Consider the following 17,602-nt stretch of genomic DNA (forward strand, 5'->3'; position numbering starts at 1 on the left):
AGAAACACTTAAGCCTGCGATAGTTTAATTATTCAAATTAGTGGATTGTCACAATTGTCAAAAATGACACCATGTTTCTTATACTTCTTATATTTATCTTACATAATAAATATTTCTTACATAAAACATTGTTTAACTCTATTTCCAACCAGCTCTGCCAAATATTTAACATACATTTAAATTAATAAAAAATGACAGAAAGATATTATATAGTGTTTTAGAGTGTTAAAGAGTTCCCAATCCATTTGTTACAAATGACAAATAAGGAACCCCCGATATGCATCCGACGATCCGAGAGATAGAATTTGTTTTCAACATGACGCTCAAATGATCTGAGGCTGATCCAGCTGATCAATTCGCTTCGCTTCACCCAGCACAATGAATATGGTGACACCAATGATGTTCACCAGAGCCAGGATGGAGAACACGGTCTCCCAGGAACCTGTCATCTCAATGATGTAGCCAGTCATGTACACCATCAGCAAACCTGTGAAATACAGTATAAGAGCTTATGCTATGGGCAATTACAATTAAAAGTGCACAGGACTTGAATGTGAACTTACACAATTGTGCAGATTAAAAACTAGTTTCAGATCACTTTCACTATTTACATTTTTCTAATATTTAAACAGAATTCAGATTGTGTACACTGACCTTAGCAAAAAAGATTTTAAACTAATACTCCTACTAGTATGGGCACATTAATATCCAGTGGACTGTATAGTCTGTTTACATGTAATTGGTTTTATTACAGATAAATGGATTATAACTCACCAGAAAAAGCAGAACATGTGTTCATAACCCCTGTAAGAAATAGAGCGACATATTAAGAATAAAACCTAAAACATAACATTGTGCTTTAATTAATAGACCTAAATAAATGGACTTACCAAACAGGGCTCCTGCGCACGACGGTGCCAGGTCATGCACATTCACGGACACCCCACTTCACATGAAAAGACACACACACACACACACACAAAAAATATACCACTCTGTACATATTCAGTGTATATAATCAATGTTGTTGTTATAAGATCAAGTTTTGGATATGACAGTTCATTCTAACCTATTATTAAAGGTGGACAGCCCAACAGCCATAGACACGCAAGCAACAGCCTGGACAAAATTGCTCGTCTTACAGAGAAGGAAGATGAACACACTGGCTGCTCCCATAGCACAGAACTACACAAGCATGTTTTAAACAGACACACACAACCAATATATGAATTATACTCCAATTTTTCTTTTTTTTTAAATGCTAACAAGCATCTGTCATTACTGAAGCCACTTTTTCAAAACTCTTTATACAGTCTGCATTACCAACATGAATCTTGGCCAAGCAGTTAATCTCACCTCCAAAGCTCACTCAGACCAAAACACTGTGTGTAAAACTAAGCTCGTTCCACCCGAACACTGAATTCTCATTTGTCACTCATAACACACTGACAGAGAGCATTACATAAATGATGAACTCTTATATTTGAAGTTTGAATGATTTTCCACATAAATAAGTATTTCATTATATAGGATTAGAATAACATCTTTTCATTTTACTGACTGTATTACAGCATATGTAACAAGAATAAATGAGAAATGTCGCAATTCGTTTTTTTCTATATCTTTACATATAGAAATTTACTTGTGAAAAATAAAAAGTTGGGAAAAAAACATTAACAAGTATAATAACGTATTTGCAGTATTTGAGTCCAAGCTGCTTTTTTTGTTCTAGTAATGTTTTCAGCGGCAAGTTTTATGTTTGTTCACAGAACGTCTTCCTAAAAGGTAGGATAACATTCTCTAAAAACATTACGTTAGAACATAATCCCTTAACAATGTTTTTAGCAGGAGGTTTTCAAGCAGTGGACAAACTGGACAAACAGCATTACCAGCTTCACTTATTACTAACCATTTTGACTTTATTTCTGTTGCATGTCAACAGAAGTTCTTATTGATCAGGGTCCAGTGCCCACTGGGAAACCTCCTGCTAAAAACTTTACAAGAATGGTATAGGATAATGTTCGAAAAATCATCGAAAAATGTGTCGCAAATAGTGTTTTGCAGATGGTGAAATATGAATGACAAAAGTGTTCATGGATTTTGGCAAACGTGGTCATTGAATGCATTTTGTGTGAAAGCAATGAAAAATGATTCACAGTTTGGTATAGATAAGACCTCTTTTTCGCTGAGTGTCTGAAGGGGTTTGAAAATGTGACTTCAGTTTTGACCAATGCAAGATACCAATAAAAAATAAATAAAATAAAACCTATTGTAATTGTGCAGTTTATCAGGGCATAGCTTTGAGTTTAATCTCAAAGTTCATAGCTGTTGTTGTGTTACCTGCATCAATTTCCTTACAGCTGCAGTCCCACAGCCTGATATAAAGACATAAAAAGTGACTTATTACACAAAGAGATTTCATTATGATTACTTACAGAAACATCAGGGTCAACCAGAAACTGCTAGATGTTTTTGTCAACCTGATCTCATGTGAAAATGCAACTATTTTGTATGAATTTCATATGAACTCAGAAAATTAGATTTTTAGAAAAAAGGAAGCAGGAAGGTCCATTACTTAACCTAACAGTCCCTGGGTAGATTTTGTTCACCTTGTCTAATGAGATGATCAGAGATAGAGCCTCCAAATAGTGAAGTGGGCAGCGCCACAAACCAAGGAATCACATTAAACACCCAATCCTGTCAGCAAACAAAACAGATTTAGCAAATGACAACATTAAACAACCAAAACAGGAAAACCTCAGCAATATAGAGTTAGAATTGTCACTAACATATTAACATTAACAGCACTGGTAATCAAACTGGAAGTGGAAATACAAATAAGAAGGAAAACCGACAAATGTGCAATGACTGGGGTACCTTGGCATGAGGAAACATGTCTTTGAAATAGGTTGGTAGCCATGATATGAGGGTGTAATAGGTGCTACTAAAGCATAGATGAGAAATGATCATGGCCCTAAAACACACACACACAAACACATGCGATTAGCAAATGTTAATATCTATCTATATATAAACTCATATATAGTTTCTTTGAGTTTGTAACCAATCAACATTTAACATTTTCTCATATGACAATATGAGTGCCCTAAAAATTAGTCATCATGAGGGGAAGCCCTGGAAACTCTCTCCATCCGTTTTGATTTATTTAACCTTTTACAGGAAAATGACACAAAACAAAATGGAAAACCGAACATAACAATGAGTTAATGTAGAGAGTAATGAGGGACAAATGTTTATGTTTTGAACCTCACCAGACACTAGGCTCTCTGAAGAGATGCAGCCAGTTGATTCTAGAGGATTCAGGAATGCAACTGTTGCTGATCCAGAGCGAGTCAAAGGAAAAAACTGGACCTGTGACGAACAAACAAACTGACACATTTAAAACTGTAAGATGTAACAAACACCATTTCTGAAGACAGCGTAACATGATTAAGATATAGCAGGAACTTCAGTACAGAATACACTCTGAAAATTTCATGGTGCTGCATGGTGAGTCAGATGTTTAAAAACAGGGTGTTGTGAAATTACACTGGCAAAAAAAGGTCCAATTACTCTATCCACACAGTTGCTATGGCAAACACCAATACTGATTGCTTCTGATTCACTGCAACTTCTCTAAGAGACTTAATTATACCAATTCTGACCTTTAAAGCAATAAAATAGCACTAACCAATCAAGAATGCTACTTAATTTAAACATGTAAAGGATCATATAAAGATACCTTGGAGAAGGAATTTCCATACACAAAAGGTCCAGCAAAAAGCAAGGAGACCAGCTCCATAAAACACACTCTCCCATCCAAACCAGTCCAGCATCAGGGAACCCACACCTCCAACCAGCATCATCCTGAGAGAGAAACCATGAACAGTATGGAACACTTAAATTATGTTATTCCAGAGGTGCTTGCATAAAATAGTGCTGATCAAGAATCAGTTTTATTTTACACTTAAAAAATAAATAAAAACAAGTTTCTGCGGACAACAATTAGAATGACTGGGAATAGTCGGTTATTAGTCTCACCCTAGGTAGCACCCACAGGCCAGAGAGCTCATTGAAAAACCTCTCTCTCCCTCTGTCACACGCTGAGCACAGACACTGACAAGAGAAGGGTAGTGAACCCCTAAAAACAGAGATAGCATAACTCACAATCATGTGCTACTGAGAATTACTCTGTGACATGCAGTAGAAGTAATGGTCACTTTGAATTCTTTTTTGCCTTTAAGTTTCTTTAAGGGGTTATGGAAGCCCATTAATGCCACATTTATGCTTTGATAAATTACAAATATGACAAAAAGTCATAATAATAATAATAATAATAATAACATTAAAAAAAAATCACAATTATGCAGATGCTAAGTCATAATTACGGGATAAAATGTCAAAATTATGACATACTAAGTCAAAATTTTGAGTTAAAGGGATAGTTTACTCAAAAATGAAAATTCTTTCAATATTACTCACCCTTTCAAGACGTTCATTCATCTTGAGAACATGAAGATATTTTTGATGAAATCTGAGAGCTTTCTGTGCCTCTTGTTTTAATCAAAATTATTCAACCCCCATTGCAAATCAGATTTATAGGCAATTTACAGACTTTCAGCTGTTTGCAATGACCATATCAAACAAAATTAATTGAAATAGCTCAACACAACAAATGTTTGAAGCGGTTTCCCCAAATTCAACAGAAAATTTGGACTGACTTCCGCAGTCTCACAATGATTCAACCCCTTCATGGCAAGCATCTTTAGTACTTAGTAGAACACCCTTTTGCTGTTATAACCTACTGCAAACGAGATGTATAACCAGACACCAGCCTTTGGCAGCATTTCAGAGGAATCTTAGCCCATTCCTCATGAGCAATGGCCTCCGATTCAGTCATATTCTTGGGTTTGCGTGCTGCAACCATCTTCAAATCCCACCGGAGATTTTCTATAGGGTTCAAGTCAGGTGACTGTGATGGCCACTGTAGTATCTTCCAGGACTTCTTCTGCAACCAAGCCTTGGTGGAATTTTGGATCATTGAGCTGTTGGAAGGTGACGCACAAGCTTCCTCACTGATGGCATGACGTTTTCTCCTAGGATTTCCTGATACTTCAATGAATCCATCTTGTCTTCCACACACTGCTGGTTTCCAGTGCCAGAGGATGCAAAGCAGCCCCAGAGCATCACAGAGCCACAATCATGCTTAACTGTAGGCAGAGGCATATGCTTCATTCTTCTTCCTCCTTCTTCTTCCTACAGACATACCACTGATCCATAGGGCAGAAAAGTTACAGTTTTGTTTCATCACTCCACAGAACAGAATCCCAAAACTTTTGTGGCTTATTTATGATTTTGAGCACTTTTCTTGTGCTTTTGGGTCAAGAGGGGTTTATGTCTTGGAGTTCTTGCATGCGTTTAGTACGCACCTTATTGCAAGCTGAAACCTCAGTGCCTGTTGCCACCAAGTCTTGCTGCAGGTCTTTTGCCGTCACTCTAGGGTTTTCTTGCCTGCCTTCTCAGAAATCTGGTTGCAGCTGCTGATAGCTTCCTTTTTCTGCCCCGTCCAGGTAGTGTAACCACTGTTCCTTAAACTTTGAACTTGCGAACTATGCTTCCAGCGGTGTCTCTAGGAACATTTAGTGCCTTCGCTATCTTTTTGTATCCTGTTCCTTGTTTGTGAAGGGAGATGATATCTTCTCTTAACTTTTTGGACCATTCTTTTGACTTGGTCCTAACATGCAGTCAAACGTGACACTCAACAAACCTAGCCAGTTCAGATATTTCATGTGTTCTAGCACAAGCTCACCTGGTGCAACTAATGCAGCCCTTGATTAGTTGCATCAGGTGTGCTTGAGACAACACCTGGGGCCAGTTCCATAAACCTCTAAGATTAGTCTTACAAGTTAGACATCACATTTTTTTCTGTAAGACTGTCCATAGCTTTTTTAAAGTAGTTACATAAAACCGTAGCTTAGTCTAATCTGATACCAAAAACTAAGACTGACTGCCCCTGACGAACTGCTAGTTGGGCATACTAGAACTTAAGATACTGTCTTAACATAACGGCTATATTTATGCAACCGGCATTGTTTTCATTTTCAACAGTCATTTTCAGTTGATTTTGGGGAAACCACTTGAAACATTTGTTATGTTGAGCTATTTCAATTACTTTTGTTTGATTTGGCCATTGCAAACCAAATTTTGCCATTAAACCTGATTTGCAATGGGGGTTGAATAATTTCAAATACAACTGTTTTATATATATATATATATATATTATATACAATTTACTAAAAGCTTTTTTTTCTGATGTGGTGAAAATGGGCTTCCATTAGGCACAGATGGAATGTAAGTGAATATAAAAAATGTGTGTTGTGCAAAATGAACTAACGAAATTAGTCAGGGTGAGCTGATTCTGATTAAACTAACTCAGACCCACCCTATAAATACAGCCAATGCCCCCAGCATCCTATCTCACAGACATACTGGCTGAAATTTCTAGTTCAAACATGTAGACAGATTTTTCTGTTCCCCTTTTGGTTCTCTAATTCCTCCTCATTATTTTCACAATTTTCTCCCTTAACTCCTCGACTGTCTCCCACAGTGCTCTCACCTTGCAATACACCCAATAAAAACCTGGTCACTGTCATGGTAACAAGAGGTCGGGGTCCAATGTTGGTCAGAAGGGGGGTGATAGCTGTCATAACGGCCCATGAGGAGGTGGACAGCAGCAGTACTCTCTCTCCTCCTATCCTGTAAAAACAATGTTATTCATCATCATTTACCACTTGCCATAACTGATCTATGACCTGTGGGCTACACAAAAGCACTCACCTATCACTGGCATGGCCACCAAGGACCTGAGTAAAACAGTAACCCCAGAAGAAAGCACCCAGCACCATGCCAGTCTCAGTCTTGCTCCATCCAAATTCTTTTGCCATGGTAACAGCACAGATTGGCATGGCCATCCGTGACCAGTAGAGAAAACATGTGACCAGCAGCAGCATCAGGGTCCACGTCCGCGCCAGTGTCCTGCAGCGGGTGGGACGTTACATTTACAACAGTCTATCTCAATCAGGTGTCTCACTCTGAAAACACGCAGTTACTAATGTTAATTTAATTGACATTGAAAATGAAAATTAGCCCATGATTTACGCACCCTCAAGTCATCCTAGGTGTATATGACATTCTTCTTTCAGACGAATAGTTATATTAATTAATATAAATGTCCTGGCTCCTCCAAGCTTTAATGGGAGTGAATGGCTGGAAAAAATGTTAAACCCCAAAAAGTGCATCCATTCATGATAAAAAAAAAAATACTCCACACGGGTCCAGAGGGTTAATAAAGGCCTTCGGAAGCGAAGCCATGGGTTTTTGAAAAATACCCATATTTAAAACTTTATAATCTAAAATAACTAGCTTCCGCCAGATGACCGTACGCATACTACGCTAATTGACTTGCGCCACAAGAGTAACCTGTGACACATGTAGGATGTAGGATGTAGGAGTATCGTAAGCTTAGACGCCTCTCACGGTTCAAACTAATAGGGCTGTGCAACAAACTAAAGCTCCTCTTCTATAATATATATACGCTGTGCGTCGGGTCAGGGGTTAGTCTTCCACCGTAAATCGATGCGCATGGTTGTCTGGCGGAAGCTAGTTATTTTAGATTATAAAGTTATAAATATGGGTATTTTCCTTACACAAACACATGGCTTCACTTCAGAAGACCTTTATTAATCCCCTGGAGTAAAAGTGGAAAACTTTTATCATGGATGGGTGCACTTTTTTGGACTTCAAATTTTCTCCAGTCATTCACTGCCATTATAAAGCTTGGAAGAGCCAGGACATTTTTTAATATAACTCTGATTGTATTCGTCTGAAAGAAGAATGTCATATACATCTAGGATGACTTTTTTCGGTTCCTTGCCACTGTTGCCTTTGGCTTGCTCAGTTGGGGATATTCTGGGGATATCTAATTTGACTTTATCAATAAATTCCACTAGAAACAAACCTTGTTGTATTATTTTAATTTAATACTGTGAAGCTGCTTTGATACAATCTGTATTGTGAAAAGCGCTATACAAATATACTTGACTTGACTTGACTTGACTTGGGTGAATAAATCAGGGGCTAATTTTCCTTTTTGGGTGAACAATCCCTTTAAAGACATACATCATTCTCATGAAAATACCTGAGATAGCTTGATGAACACAGATATATTATCGCTATCATGTGTTTGTCTTCAAATGTCTCTATTTGCATGTTACATATTGGCATTTCCTGAAAGGTCATAAGTGAATCTCTTCTATGAATCTCACTTGTGGACTTTCTGCGCGAGGTATGAATCAGTATACTGGGCTTCCAGTATGAATGAAACAGAATTGACATGAGAGTGTTTAGCGCTCCATATCGCTATCATCTCCCCATTTTGGGTAAAAATTGAAAAATAATACTAAAGTAGCTACTTTGTAACGTAGTTACTTGAGTAGTTTTTAAGCAAACTTATTTACTCTTACTTGAGTATTATTTTTCTGTACTTCTACTTGTACTCAAGTAAATTATTACTTAAGAAGCAATACTTTTACTTAAGTACAATTCTTTAGTTCTCTTTCCACCACTGGATGGAATCCAGCTCATTCAGAACTGTGGTCACACCTGCTAACAATTTAAGTTTGTTATTTTCTATCAACTCAGCAACAACAACAAAAAAGAAACTTCCTTTTACTTTCAACTGCATTTATTTAGCCTACAGCAAATGTCTTAACGTGGAAATATTTGAAATATATGAGCATTAAAAGATTCAACAACTGAGACATAAACTGATCAAATTTCAGACATTTGACGAGCAGGAATGGAATAATGAGCATGAATCACATTGTTAAACCCTTTCCGATAAAGATGTAAAGCTCATTTGGATTTTTTTTTTTTTTTATCTTTAAAATGCAGTAAAAAGGACAGGACAGGACTCAGTTAGGACACATCCACCAAAAACTTTAGCAGGGGACCGCAGTGACAAAGTAGAATATTTTCTATAATGCAACCGTTGCCAGGAAGCGAAACACCAGGAAGGAGGATGGAGGAGAAGAAAAAGCGATGTGTATTTCAGTGCCCATTGACAACTAGCGCTTATCATACGAGAATGCCGCTCGTGTTTTATTTACAGCAAATGTTGCCGAGATACCATTAACGCACAATAGTTTTTTTTTTTTTTTAAATCTCCGTTAATAAACAAGTTTCATCATACCTTGGCCATACTGTCGTTGTTGTCTTGTCGTTAATTTGCATTATCTTTAACCCGGACGTGTAGCACTCATTACTGCAAGGTGTTTTCACAAAGTCCACGGGTGGGTTGAAACGGTCCGCTTCTTGCTCATCAGCCATTCAGTCCAATTGAGTATGAACCGGTCACTGAGCACCGGTTATTTACCGATCAGGAAAGTTTACAATTGTATATTCAGATAGGGCGCGTAAGCAACGCATACGAGGCGGAGACGATCGCGCCACACCTACATGTTTTGAGGTGAAACTGAGTTACGATGGAGGAATGTGGTCATTCTTGTACAATTGATGACGCAAGACGACAATAAGAAGAAACCATCTAGTCAAGCATCATCATTCTGTACTAAACATATCGATGTGGAATCTGGAGGTTCGACCTTATAAATGTGAAGAATAATAAAACTCAAACTCAAGTAAACAAATATACTGTGAAATCAACTTTTTCTCAAACAAGCAGTACAAAATATGAACAAAAATTAGAGACAAAAATTAACATAAGGCAAATGCTTTAGGTTAGTAATGACATCATTTGTTGTTTTGTAATTAAAATAGCTTATATCATGGAGGTCTAAAACATTTACTTACTCAACATTACAACCATCTGTAGCTGCTCATAAATTAAATAATAAATGAAGTGATTGGATTCAGGATAAAAGTAGTTAAATTACATCAGTTTCCAGTGCAATAAATCTGATGATGTTTTCTTTCCAACCAGGAGCTGATATTTTCCTCAAACACAAGCATGAGGACACAGTATTGTATATGAAAAGAGTGAAGAGCATGGGGAAAATAAAATAAAATAATAAAAGACACAAAACACAGATGACATGACAGACTGAAAATGATGAAAAATAATACCAAACAACATTACCATAGGAATATTTCTGTTCTTCAGAAAATAGGCTACCAGCATAATAAATGGTAGATTGAAATAACATCTAGTTTTACTGTTATTAATCAGTATAGCTTTGTTTGAAATAAAATCATATACTGTTGCTTAAATTACTTTTTTATAGAGGCATCAAGAAAAAAAAAAGCATTATTTTAGAGATATAGAGATTTATATTTGCCATCCAGTCACTGACCGTTCATAAATAGAACAAAAAAAATGTCCATGTGAATTACAGTCTCTACTTGGGGTCCTCAATGGTGCCCTTGCTAAGGTCTGTCATTCTGGAGTATTTCACTTTTTTCTGGTCCAGTTCGTTTTGAGCCCACAGTAAAAGCTTCAGCAGCTTTGCTAATTTTGGAGTAGATTCCCTGTTCTCATAGTCTAGAACAGCCTGGTTTACCTCGCTCCACACCTATAGAGGGAGACAGAACCCAGCATTAAGGAAGGAGGTACAAGAGCAGAATTTACACTAGATTCGCATACTGTACATAAAAAGGAGAATCGACTTTCATGGGAACAAGGAGCACTAACCCATTGTGATGGTTACGTCCTACACAAATAAACACACATACCTTCTGCCTCTGCATCATGTTGAGCAGGTCTCCAAACGGCGATTCTTCAGGGTTGTCAAAGGCGAGCAGTGCCAGAGTCCGCTCCATCTCCGTGAGACATTCTCTGCTCTCCTCTCCCTGTTCGGCCAGCTGCGACTGCGCAAACTCCAGCGCTGCCTCAGTCTCCCGCAAACGGATGAGCTCAATCAGATGCTGCTGCTACAAAAGTTTTACAGTAAAGGTTGAGTTAGGATTTTTATTTTCAGTACTTTTTTGTCTTCTTATTTGGAACAAGAGGCCTTCATGAATACATTTGCTTGTGCATTGTGAAAAAACGCAACGTCCATGGAGTTTGTCATGGTTTGCTTTGGCTCTGTTCCTCTACAACGCTCTGCTAGACATCTCCCTCCCTCCCATCATGTCCATATGAGGTCAGATGTTTACCTGAAGGTGAAAGTAGAGGTATCGATTGGTGTCAAGCAGCTCGGGGTGGAGGCTGTTAATGAGAGCAATGGCTTCCTGGATCTGACCTTTCAGAACCATTTCCCTGATCTTTATCCTCTCATCAAGTGAGTCCAGATCCACGTTCGGCTCAATCCCGGATTCCATACGGAACTTCTCTGCAGCCTCTTTAAATCCCTCTGTGGAATAGAAACATGATCAGAGGGGCAGTTTATGCATTTTATTCGAAATACAAAAAATACAGTAAACAAAATCATAATGTAAGGTCATGTAATGTGAAAAAGCCACAGGTTAGAGCAAATACATTTATTTGACTTGAATCAAGTATTGTACTATACTATAAAATAATGCTGACATACCTGTTACTAGATAGTTCATGATGAGCCTGTTCATATCCGCCCTCTGAATGTGCACATTATTCAGTTTATCCAGCCATTCCTCCTTTGTAATATCCTCAGGCTTTTCTGAATAACTCATCATAGATATGCTGTGGTAGACATGACATGCAAAAACAACAAACATCATTTTGCACACATATAAAAATGCACATGTACTCACTTTTAAAAGTAATTGTCAGAGAGAAAGTTTGATTCGTTTTTAGTGCACGCTGGGTCTGGCTGTCAATGTTATCAAAAAAACAAAACATAAAAGGAATCCTAGGTTTACTTTTAATTAATCTAAGATTACGATGTTGGAGATTGACGGTAAATGAATGAACTGCACTGTGCACGTTCATATTTTCGCGGTGTTTCTGCTCCTAGACAGCACAACAGAGAAGCCAGCGGCTCACTGGCCAGCAAACCGCGTACGCGCGGTAAAAAATATTGCAATGGTGACACTTATGCACCTGGTTGACAGGTTGTATCTATTTTTTTTTTTTAAACTCGCCATTAAGGGATGAAATTCGCAGAAAATATGTTCGCTTTTATCGGGATACTAGAATAAACAAGCCCCGAGAGCATGAAACACAACAGCGCGTGAGACTTGAAAACAGGATTGTTCAGCCATTTTCTGGCTATAACCTTTGCCAGAGACCACACATAAAAAATTAAATAATACTAAATTGTATTAATTTTAACTGTTGTTCATTCGTGTTATTTGTTTTGCGCAAAATATAAAGAATGGTGATAAAATACTTACTGTTTACGATTATAAATAGCGGTGGGCCTCAGCGAAGATCACGCGATAACAGAGCTCTTAACGAGACTTGAGGGGAGGTCAGTGATTGGTCATAAAACTGACGTCACGGTTGCTGTGGCAAAGCTGGTAAGGTTGCCAGATCAGGCAAAAAAAAAAAAAAAATAGAAGGTTGCCAGATTTAGGTTAATATTTATGGAACATTAATGTCAGAAACATTTTTTTTTATTTTTTTTTTTTTATTTGTTTGGAAACTAAGAAAAATAAATAAAGAAGAACTAGTCTATTTTAATTAGCCTATTTAATATAAATTTCAGAGTGAGTTTAAAAGTCTAAAACTGTCTCTTGACTGACTAACTAAAATGCTTTTCTTAAATTCGGCATGAACTGAAAATTCACCTTATCTATTTTGAAATGCATGTTATAGATCTTTTTGTGAATAATTCATCCGTGAATATGTTTTTTTTTTATTTTTTTTTATTGATCTCTTCATGTTTAATCAAAATGTCATAACTGGACCTTAGCAACAATGATTTAATATATTTTTATTGACTGTAACTTCTCCAGCAATTTTAGTGTTTTGTTCATGAAGAAAAACAATGGCATCAACCTTTGATGGTTTACCTTTTCTTTAACCTTCCAAAAAAAAAACAAGCTTGAATTTTTCCAATCCTCTTAATACTTATCTAACATAATTCTGTTATTGCAAAACAAAAATATAGGCTACAGGGCCAGAAAGATAATCGATTATGTCTCAGAGATTAGATGAGACAATCACCTTTATTATGAGGTCCAGATAAATCCCCCTATGAAGGGGGAGAAAGAGGGGGAGATTCATGTTGTCTACAATAGCAATCTATTGTTTATTTCCCTCCTTATAACATTAAAATGACAACAGCTGGTATTAATTTCTGCCATATGATGACCAGACGGAATGAGCCAATGAAAATGTGTTTGTCTTTATGTGCTTTCAGGTTGAACCACACCATATGTTATTTTTCAGACAAACAGGTGACGCAATAAAATTTTGTTTCATATTTTATGGTGAATGATTTTATCTATTTAGTTACTTACCAAATCAAATATAGGCCTATTTAATTTGTTAATCAAAGACTGACATTCTGTAAACATTAAACATGATTTGGATTTGGAGGAATGACAAGGAATGGCATTCATATAGGTCTAACAGTTATGTCCTTTTAAACCCTGCATTTCATAAAAATATAAAGCTTTTCCAATGTTTCTGTGTGTCCCCTTAAAGGTCCAACAAAGAACTTATTTTCAAGAACCATTTTAGGGTTATTGAGATAATAAAATGTATTTTGTAGAACTTAAAATGTTTTGGTAGGCTATAAGGCTCTAGAACTAGTTTTGGTTATTTGTAACCTTTATTTTCATGCTATATTGGCATTAAAATAGCCTATATTATAATAATAATAATAATAAAAAATATATATATATTGCATTATAGGCTAAATGACCAATTGCCTGTTCATTATTTAATTTGATTATCAAAATCAGTAATAGGACTACTTTTATAATATAAAACTCTTTTATTAGCCTATATTTTCAAAAATCAAGATCAAAACGTCCATATTTATTTTGAGGACTTACAAAAGCATAATTCCACAACAATAGGCTACTTAAAGGTACAATATGCAAGAATTTTGCATTAAAATATCCCATAATCTCGAGGCCAGTGTTATATATTTTGTTAAGTTGATTACTTACAATATCCCAAATGTTTCCAACTATTTTTAAATCGTGAGAAAATTGCGATTTTAACCAAGGAAACGGGGCGTTAGAGCAGGGGGGAGCTGGGTGTCGCCAGTCAATTGCGTCACATCCGCGTTACCCTCAGTTTCCGCTCGTACTGCGTGGAGTCCTGGACAAATGCGGAAGTTGTAGTTGTAGCGTCTATCAAGCAACAAACGTTAGCTTGTTTCTTGCAGTCGTTATGGAACACAATTTTTCTTTACCGATTGCAGCTGGTTGTCGACAAAGCATGCTTAATTTTATATTTTCCAAATGTAGCATTCGGTAATAGTTATGTTTATGTAAGGGAAGTATTATTGCTTTAGATTAGTGTTTAGTTTATTGACATTGTTTATCACGTCTGGTGTTTATGGCCATGTAAATAAATATAGCATGTGTTATACATAAAGATGAATCAGTATTTTGGCAAATGATGTGGGTATGTTCGAATGTACTTTTACAACAATTGTTTAGAACACGTAAAACTGCGCCGCGTTATCACAACAATGAATTCGACATACAGTAACATCTATGATAACCAATTTAGTATTAAACCTTACTTTTCTTGCAGTTAATTCATTTTAATGAAATAAAAGTGTGATGAGGTTCAAGAGTCAGGAAGGAAGAAGACAGGGATCGGCGTGACTGGGACTCGTACTTTATTAAAATAAAGCAAAACAAACAAAAGTCGCGCACAACGCGCATTCCCCGTGGCGGCACAAAACAGTTCAAAAATGAGAGCTCGGATCCACCGGTTTTCTTTCTCTGCGTCCAATTTTCTCTTCAGTCTCTCTCTCGTTTTAGCGCGCGGCTTATAAGCGGTCTCTCCACGCGGATCACAATAAGACACAGGTGTTCGTCATTTGCATTTGACCTACTTGCTCTTCTCTCTCCCATTACAGACCGCGCTGAACCACGCCCCCCTCGCCACAAAAAGCATGTCATTATAAAAAAAGAACTTAGCCTCATCCATGAACATGATTTTTCGATTCCCGTCTGACTGATTTACATCCACGGAAGAGTTTAAAACGACAGTTCCCATCATTCCACGCTCCTTCACATCGTCATCAAGCTACGCCGTTGTTGTTGTTTGGAATGTAGCGCCCTCTAGAGGCCAACAATTCTTGCATATTGTAGCTTTAAACACAGGTGACAGACATTTTAACAATAACAGTTTCAAATTCCGCATCCTCTTGATGATCAAAAAAAAAGATTTATAAATCATTTATAAAGTCCCTTTTTACATTTTATTCAGCCTACAGTGTTCGTGTTACAATATTATTTACATAAGCAAGAACTTGCATGTGTGCAATGAAATTATTTAATTGATTATAGATCATATTACTAATAATTACATAGACCTAGTAAAAAAAAAATCAAAAGAAATAGCACGCTGACATAAAGTCTTAATGCGACAGAAGGCCTATATGTGGTGTCATCATTATTTTCTGCGTCACGTTCAGCTGCTGATCAACTATCCTCCGCATCTCCTTCAAAGCTCGAGCTTGCATCAGGATGTGGTTCTTGGCCAGGAGAAGTGTCGCTATCTTGGATAGTTTTTTCACATTTTGTTTCGGCGTGTATGGTATGACAGCTCGCAGGTCATCCAGCGCATCGTTGAGATCGTGCATGCGCTTCCGTTCACGAGTATTGACAAGTAGCCGCAGAGCTCTTTGCTTTTTGTTTGTCCCGCTGCTCGACTCCGAGTTTCCCTGAAACCCATTTTCCAGACACTGAAAACTTTTCCTTTCCGTCTCCGATGATGTTGTCTCTTCGATTACGCGATGGCCCGTGGTTAATTCCTCGGAGGGATGCGTGTGAACTCCTTCACCGAGGCTCTGGCTGCAGGGCGTGCAGCTCATGGAAGAGTAGACGCAGACAGACAGTTCACAGTCTTGTTCACCAACTGCCATTGGATACATTCTCCTGATGTTCATTCTGTTCGCAAATATGAATATTATTCGTCCACGTTCAACGTCCTTTGTCGGTAGAGTTTGTCGCATTACCGACGCCTATTTGACCTGTCGAAACTTTTGAAGGATTAACAGTCTGTCCAATCAAATCTGAGCATCCCGCCACACAAACAGACAAACAGGTGCTGTTTTGATCAAATAGGGCGCTTATTGCTTCAAAACAGCCATGATAACAATCACAGTATTACTTGATGTGGCATTTTGCTTTTATCCAAAAATGTAGGCTACAGCTGAATTTAGGCTACAATAAGTGGCGGATTCAAGACTCTTTGGAAACCTAGAGTTTTGCTTTACGCTCACGCGCGAGTTTACCTCAACTTCCACTGGAATTCATTGAAAACACTCGCTCTGCTCCGTGCCAGTGGACACGCTAGTGTGATGTGGGCATTGAAATGAAACGCGCGTGCTCACGCAGTAGTTCGAATCTGGCGGTAGATCGCGCGTCCACAAAAAACAAAAACAAAACAAAACAAAAAACTTACAATAATGAAAATAAGAAATTTTCAACAAACCATTCAGGGAATTTAGAACGATATGATTAAAGGTTTATATATATATATATATATATATATATATATATATATATATATATATATATATATATATATATATATATATATATATTGTGGTGAGATCTGGTATCACTCTCACTTTCCTGATTAACCCCTATAGTATCAATGTGTCTCGGCGGTCTTTTGCTGTCAGGTCAGAATAGGTATTATTCCCTCACTTGCTTGTTATAATTTATACCAGTAAATCTAGGTGTAGTCCCTACACTCCCAGGAAACAATAATAATCATTACTAACTAGACATATGAATGAAATTCATGCTTACCTTCCAGCAGAATCGCTCCTGGAACCCTTGTTTTCTTTGGTTATAAAAGGATTAATAAATTGCTCTATCTTTTGCTATTAGAACTGTTTTAATAGCTGAAGTAAGACTTAACAGTGATTGTCTTTAGAAATAAAAATGTATTTATACAAAAGATAAAAACACTGGTTACACAAAGATTAATATTCGTAGCAAATCAAAAGAAAATGTTACAGGATATAAAACTTCAGCTTATTCAATCTCAACACGGCAGTCCTGTATGAGTGAATATTACAAAGGCTAATTACCTTGTATGCAGTTCAAGCAATTGGAGTAAATATTAACTTGTTCTCATCCGAGGTTTTCCAAGTTACAATAATACAGCAGAGCAGTTTTAACCAAAAGAAATTTAGCTAGAATTAAGCTAGAAGAGATCTAATTTCTCTCTAGGGATGCAATCGACATCAAAATCAAAAATGCAGCATCGAACAGTCAAAAAGCAGTCATATTTATACGGAACTGGGTTACATTGTTCCTATGCAGTTTCTATTCAGTCTCATGACTGAGCCTTGCAACATTAACCTTTTTGGTGACATCTCTGTTTCCCATTTATGGGCATTCTTGCATCCTTTCTGTCCTCTGCGATTTGGACTTCTATGTATGTGTGTGCGTGCATATGTGGAAGTGTATTTGTAGGTTCAAAATACCTATTAAAATTCACAAATCCTCCTACAAT

The 17,602-nt window shown here is 37.1% G+C and overlaps 2 protein-coding genes across 5 annotated transcripts; both read right to left on the reverse strand.

Annotated features, from left to right (window-relative positions):
• Nucleotides 1-19: 19 nt before the first annotated feature.
• slc17a9a (solute carrier family 17 member 9a) lies at nt 20-9,387 on the reverse strand (the record flags this gene model as incomplete). 2 transcript variants are annotated; one of them, XM_084388502.1, is made up of 13 exons in its annotated part: nt 20-487; nt 775-804; nt 891-946; nt 1,070-1,185; nt 2,341-2,375; nt 2,610-2,697; nt 2,878-2,974; nt 3,273-3,372; nt 3,743-3,867; nt 4,042-4,141; nt 6,617-6,756; nt 6,838-7,035; nt 9,251-9,387. In XM_084388502.1, 13 exons carry the CDS (start codon nt 9,385-9,387, stop codon nt 324-326), a joined length of 1,386 nt encoding a protein of 461 aa, XP_084244628.1. In that variant the 3' UTR covers nt 20-323. The 2 variants fall into 2 exon arrangements, with proteins under 2 accessions (XP_084244628.1, XP_084244629.1); XM_084388503.1 differs by lacking the exon at nt 775-804.
• gid8a (GID complex subunit 8 homolog a) lies at nt 8,730-17,425 on the reverse strand. Of its 3 annotated transcripts, none has more exons than XM_084388505.1 (5): nt 12,331-12,420; nt 11,550-11,677; nt 11,173-11,369; nt 10,750-10,947; nt 8,730-10,589 (listed from the first exon to the last, which is right to left on the reverse strand). In XM_084388505.1, the coding sequence occupies exons 2-5, from the start codon at nt 11,668-11,670 to the stop codon at nt 10,416-10,418; spliced, it is 690 nt and encodes a 229-aa protein (XP_084244631.1). In that variant the 5' UTR covers nt 11,671-11,677; nt 12,331-12,420; the 3' UTR covers nt 8,730-10,415. The 3 variants fall into 3 exon arrangements, with proteins under 3 accessions (XP_084244631.1, XP_084244632.1, XP_084244630.1); XM_084388506.1 differs by lacking the exon at nt 12,331-12,420 and adding an exon at nt 16,891-17,425 and having other exon boundaries at nt 8,736-10,589; XM_084388504.1 differs by lacking the exon at nt 12,331-12,420 and having other exon boundaries at nt 8,736-10,589; nt 11,550-12,268.
• Between the last annotated feature and the right edge of the window lie 177 nt (nt 17,426-17,602).

This window comes from Rutilus rutilus (assembly GCF_951802725.1).
Source record: "Rutilus rutilus genome assembly, chromosome: 19".
Taxonomy (NCBI): domain Eukaryota; kingdom Metazoa; phylum Chordata; class Actinopteri; order Cypriniformes; family Leuciscidae; genus Rutilus; species Rutilus rutilus.

Excerpts from the sequence above, each read along its gene's own strand:
- gid8a (XM_084388504.1), bottom strand. The coding sequence starts at position 11,715 with ATGATGTTTGTTGTTTTTGCATGTCATGTCTACCACAGCATATCTATG. Across the intron at positions 11,370-11,549 it reads CATGAACTATCTAGTAACAG|AGGGATTTAAAGAGGCTGCA; the intron begins GTATGTCAGCAT and ends TCTATTCCACAG. Across the intron at positions 10,948-11,172 it reads ACCTCTACTTTCACCTTCAG|CAGCAGCATCTGATTGAGCT; the intron begins GTAAACATCTGA and ends AAACTTTTGTAG.